This window comes from Berghia stephanieae, chromosome 4 (genome assembly GCF_034508935.2).
Source record: "Berghia stephanieae isolate SIO BIC M18660-M18661 chromosome 4, UCSD_Bste_1.3, whole genome shotgun sequence".
Taxonomy (NCBI): Eukaryota; Metazoa; Mollusca; class Gastropoda; order Nudibranchia; family Aeolidiidae; genus Berghia; species Berghia stephanieae.
Genome location: NC_088363.1, coordinates 40252659 through 40258658, shown reverse-complemented (window position 1 = coordinate 40258658; position 6000 = coordinate 40252659). Strand labels below are relative to the sequence as shown.

At 36.2% G+C, this 6000-nt stretch overlaps 2 protein-coding genes across 4 annotated transcripts in view; one reads left to right on the top strand and one right to left on the bottom strand.

Annotated features, from left to right (window-relative positions):
• The window catches only part of LOC144970562 (uncharacterized), a 90727-nt gene extending 89095 nt beyond the window's left edge, over positions 1-1632 (bottom strand). The window contains exons 1-2 of one of the 3 annotated variants that reach the window (XM_078910328.1): positions 1558-1632; positions 1049-1226 (exon numbers count right to left, since the gene is read on the bottom strand). In XM_078910328.1, the coding sequence (XP_078766454.1) occupies positions 1049-1069 (21 nt within the window). In that variant the 5' untranslated portion in view covers positions 1070-1226; positions 1558-1632. The other 2 variants (XM_078910330.1, XM_078910329.1) reach the window with 2 other exon arrangements.
• The window catches only part of LOC144970560 (uncharacterized), a gene marked incomplete in the record, with an annotated part of 124031 nt that overhangs the window by 40358 nt on the left and 77673 nt on the right, over positions 1-6000 (top strand).

Here is a 6000-nt window from a genome sequence, read left to right as displayed (position 1 = left end):
CCAGTCATTTTCAGAATTTCTCCCGAAACTTCACACTCACCCAACCTACAAACAAAATTTAGATTTTTCTTACTCAACAAGAAAATCAAGTACATTCTATACATAAATTTGTTCAGCAAAAATTAGGTCTACAACACTGTGTCAAAATTGTTTTGTTTTTTAGCTAGAACCAAAAATACTTTCTTTAAATTTAGTGATGTGCACATGAAATCAGAATGATGAAATTGTTGAAGGTATCATAACGGAAAAAATGCCCTTCTGTCACGCCATCATAAGATGTCGTCGCCTAGGCATTCCACGAAGGAAGATAGAATTCATTAAACAAGATGTCTGATGTCAACAGGAATCACCCATGTTGTCCAAGTGAGCAAATTTGGAGTTAATAATCTTGCCAAAAGGAATAGAACGAAAGTGCCTGAAGCAGGACTCGAACATGTACGGGAGCTTCCTGGCCACAGGTGCAATGGCTTAACCACTCGGCTTCTTTGCTGCACATTCGTAACGACTGTGACGCTTTTCCTATAGTTGATGGGGTGATGGTTATGGTGATATGATTAATTGAAGACAATTGGTATAGTTATTTTTAAGAGACCAAAATTAAATTTCTTATTTCTCATTATTCCTCTTTTAATTTAAATCCGTTTTTTTTAGCATTGGCTCATCACGACTTATTACCAGTTAAACTCGGTCAATCACACACTAGGCTAGAACACACAAAGCTAGTAGACGTTATGGAATCTAAAACGATATGTACAAAATGAATATAACGGCTTAAAAGAATTAAATACCAAACACGAAACGTTTCGGGGATCGAAACTCTCCTTCAGCCAATAACAAAAAAAAAACCGTTAAAACTTTAATACATCGTAATATTATTAACTCGAGATGGTTGTATTATTAATGCTTTAACTGTATTTATTTCTTGTTATTGACTGAAGAATGGTTTTGATCCCGAAACATTCCATGACTGGTCTTTTTCTTTTGTTTTTATCTTTATTTCAGGCTTTTATATTCATGCTATATGATTGTAGGTTTGAACTCGACTTACTGCTAAGAAAATCCTGCCCATGCTTGCGTTGCACAGATGATGCCGGTACTCTAACTCCTGGAAGGCTTGAGTAATTTCACGGAGTAATCCGATCCTTAAGATTAAATCGTTTTATATCACCTGCCTTCAGATGTCTAGATGACAAATCCACAAGAATAATGCAGCTCGAATCACGCGACTAGTTAGTTATAAATATTGGGTTGTAATTAAACAAAAAATAACGCTATTCTACACATTTAACAAGGTAACTTCCGTACTTCAGAAGGACGGGTAATTTTAAAAATTGGCCAGAAAACTCTTCCTTCAATTATCGATCGATTTCTTGGCATAAACTCTAAATACTGGGATTTAAAGAAGAACTTGTGAGATCCCAGGTTTGAAAGCTTTTTTCCAAGATGAGGGTCATTTAAATCGATCGATATTTGAAGGACGAGTTTTCTGGCCAAATTTCTAAATATGAGTTTTCCCAGAGTACAAGTTAACTGGTTAAAACCTCCCAAAACACTGACTTTCTTTCTATTTCAAATTAACTAGAAATGCATGGGCTGTGTGCTGCATAGCCTCATCATTGCATTAATTAAACAAAGACATCGGTTGAAAAAAAAGCAATGGGTAGAGAATCCTCTGGTTAACGAGGTTCTAAAACATACTAAAAAAATTACTGAAGTCATAATTAGCGCTGGCAGTAAGCTGTCGACAAGACGGACCAACCCCGTTGTGCAAAGTTTAGCTACCCTGTACATCTAGGCTACATCGTCCCGGTAACAATGATTTATTTGTATAATATCAGAATAACAATAGAAAAAAAAGTGACATAGTCCCAGGGCAACGTCTTCGTCTACCTTTAGGCAATTGTTTCCTTAAAACATACATTTCTTTATTATTTTTTTTTACATTTTTCTTTTGTACTTTTATGACTTGTAGTTCACAATATGTTTTAACTAGTATAACATTAGCAAAAGTGTCATATTTGTAATATATATATATATATATATATATATATATATATATATATATATATATATATGTGTGTGTGTGTGTGTGTGTGTGTGTGTGTAGATATATAGATATATATAGAAATAGATATTTATTCTTATTTTCAAACTAAGGAGACTTTTGATCTCGTTGGTGAAGTGGTGAATTGATTATTCAGTCTACTTCAAACACGAGTACAGTATGGTGTTACGATACCGTATTTGACTTGTAACTACCCAGCCAAAATCTAATAAAACGCATTTATTTTTCATTTTGGCCACAAAAGAATTACTTCTCATATCATCTATCGGTTATGGAGCTGATCCTACTGCTATTTAGCACTATTCCTCTCTTGTTTTCTGCCATGTGGCTATGTGATCTAGTGTTATGACACTCACTTTCGGGTCCTGGGTTCGAGACTCGACCGGAGCATAGTTGAGTCCTTGGAGAAATGCTCTTTATTCACATTCTCTCACCGTTCTCATGATTAAAATGAGTACCTGGCCGTCAACAGCGTTGTCTCTGTCTGAAAAAAAATGTAATATCGCCTAACAGGCGTCGTGTCATGTCCTACATGTTAAGTGTTGCTGTTGGCCAGGAACGCCTTGTTGGCCAGGAACGCCTTGTAAAGCGCTTTGATCACGTTTATTGGATATTGCGCTATATAAAGGCTCAATTTTGGGTTATTGTTTTTTGTTGTCTGCCATGTGGACGAGAGTGGGACTGTCCTGTTTTGTTTGTTATTGGATGTTTGCAGTTGTGATAACAGAACGCAATAACGAGGTTGTTTTAACATTGTTGTAATGGACAATATTTTGCGTTGGTTTGAGAGTATTTCCGATACAACATCAGCCTAATGAGAGAGCTTCATGACGGAAGAAAGCATCAACCCTGACTATGCAGCTGTATACAGACTTTCCACATGGAGGGAGTGGGTCATTTATGCAAATGAATCGTTGAAGATCTGAGAAAAGAACTGCCATACTGAACTGAGATCACAAGAATGAATGGGTAACACTGAACAGAGAATGGGCAAAAATTGGGAGAACAGCTGGAAGCATGAAAAAGTCTGGGTCAGCTTAGACTAGCTTGTGTACATGTGGATTCCCAGAGCGGACGAACGAATACATCCTTAGAGAATGCCAGGATGAGCCCGTGTGACCATGGCCTAAGAGTCTGCTCCACGAGGTCGGCTGATTTTTTGACATGGTTATTTTACTTCCATTTATCTTTCTTCCTTTGTCTAGGACTTTCATACACAATTGTTCAGATATTTATCTTATACTGGTTAATGCGCCTTAATTTCTTTAATTCGAAGGAATTTCAAACGCATTAGTGCAAGAGTCCTATCATCATTTGCCTCCAATGACCACGCATATAATATTCCTTAACAAAATGTGTTTCATTTTTAAAATAAAAGAAATAGATAAAATAAAATAAAATTCCCTTTATTCATCGCGTAGAGTAAATGAATTTTTTCTCTAGGGTCTATTCCAAGGAAAGACTGGAATAACTCAGGCGTCAGCCGCAGTGCAGCGCCACAAATAGAGCTAGGCGAGGTGAGTTGCTCAAGGCCACACACCGCAGCGGCGTGTGATCGGACTCGTTACCTTCTGGACATGAAGCATAGACGCACCGCTGAGACGCCCACGCTTAAAAAGGTATTACATTAATATTTGATTCTCGAGTCTAGCTATTTGACTTTAAGAAAGATCATTTTGGTCAGGAAATAAAAAAAAAGTCAAAATATTTAGTTTTACTGGATTCGTGTCAAAAGAAAAACATTCTTTTTTTACAAAGGATAATAAGGACGCATCTAAATATTTTGCTAATGTTATGATAAGAATAGGTTTCACCTAAACAAAATAGTTAACATGATATAGATACTCGTTGGATGCGATTGGCGAAGAAGCTCACAACATTTCCATCTGTAATTATAAAGGACCAACACACAAACGAAGTTGACCTTACTCAGGTCTTTGTTATTGTTTCTTGCCATCCATGTTTATGAGTAATTCTCACTAAACTGTATTAAGCAGACAATAAACGTTCAAGATTACACATAATTTTGTGTGTTTGTCCGTTATACTCCCTGATGGCTATGTACATGAATCTTTCACGATTATGGACTTATTTAATGAGTGAATTTTAGCGAGCCACTTAACACTACCAGCTTGCAAGTGAGTGTTAGTGCGTACTAAAAGTAACGAATTTCAAAAATCCATCGCCTTGGAAGAATACGTTTATTACACCCGTCAAAGTAAGATTCTTAAATTTTCTGTAACAAATAATTGATAAATGGGTAAATTTTGCAATGACTTCCGAAATTTCCTAGGTTATATTTTTTTCTTATTGAATTTGTGTTTGCACGCACCACCAAAATATTAATTCCGATGGCCAATCAACTGTGGCGGGGGTGGGGGCGGTTTTAACTATTTTATCAAATAAAATGATTGGGATTTCCAAAATTAGGGGTGTAATAATTGGGTTTGAGTTGGTGGGGGGAACCACCGTTGATTGACATTTGAACACCCCCCCCCCCCCTTCCCCCATGTTTACTGAACACATCGAAGACAAGATAATTTGTGTTTTGTTTCTTGAATTCGTACTCCCCTCCCCACCCCCCACCCTCCACCCCCCATGATTTCTGAAGTAATTGAAGATAAGACAAATTTTTGTTTTGTTTGATTCCCGTCCCCCCACATTGGAGTCAAGTCAACTTTGTGTCTTGTTTGAAATTTGCGGCAGCCTTGACCTCTTAGCCTGTAAAAGAAAAAAGGATTACATTTCAGATTAGGACCTCGTGCTGAATAGATTAAAGGCGTGTTGAATGCAGTTGAATATCTTATTACCATAAGATCTATTGGTTTTCTGAAATATGTGACCCAGCGACTGAAAAGGGTATTACGTCGAAGTAAATCGGGGACGAAATGGCCGTGTGGTCAAGGCATTGCATTAGTATTTTTTATTCCTTGGGCAAGATTATTAACCCCCCCCCCCCCAATTTGCTCACTTGGACAACATGGGTGATTCTTGTTGACATCAGACATCTTGTTTGATGGATTATTTATATTTCCTTCACGGTATGCGGTATCTTATGATGCCGTGGGGGAAGGGCGTAAAATAAATAATAAAAAATCGGACCCTTAGAAAGTGAATTTACAATTATTTGAATGATAAGAAATACCAACATTATGTATTGGTAATGCAAGAACTTGTATTTGTTAGGAATTGATGCTCTGCGTTTAGATAAAATACTCACAATATCCACCAGCCGGATAAAATAAATACCATAACACAGAAATATTGAATGATATGATATTTAGTGAGAACTAGTCACCAAAATGGACGTTTTAAAACAACGAGATTAGTGGCGTCGATTTAGTTTCCTCTATATCATAAAGTAACACAAAGCTCAATAATGTGTGGCTATACATTCAATTTTCAAATCGTAATTCATTTCTGAAATAATACCGTTTTGAGAAGACGGGTGGTATATTTGATTTCGGCAGGGATAACGATATCCTTAGCGGCTATATGGTCTTGTGGTATGACACATGCATTCGGATCTGACGGTCACAAATCTGAAACTAAAGAAAGACTTCGCGAAGTCCCAGGTTTGAGAGTTTTTGCCAAGATGAGATTCGTTTAAATCAATCGATATTTGAAGGACGAATTTTCTGGCTAAATTTTTAATTTCTAGATTTTCCCAGAATATGGCAGTCAACTGGTTAAACATTGTAACAATGTTTGGTTACGGGTAGCAAGCTTTATTAAGTGTGGAGAAGGAAAACTTTGGTTTCTGTATCTGTATCTGTATCTGTATCTGTATCTATATCTGTATCTATACCTGTATCTATGTATGTATCGGTATATGTATCTTTATCTTTATGTATATATGAATCTATATCTATATATATATATATATATATATATATATATATATATATATATCTATATATATATATATATATATG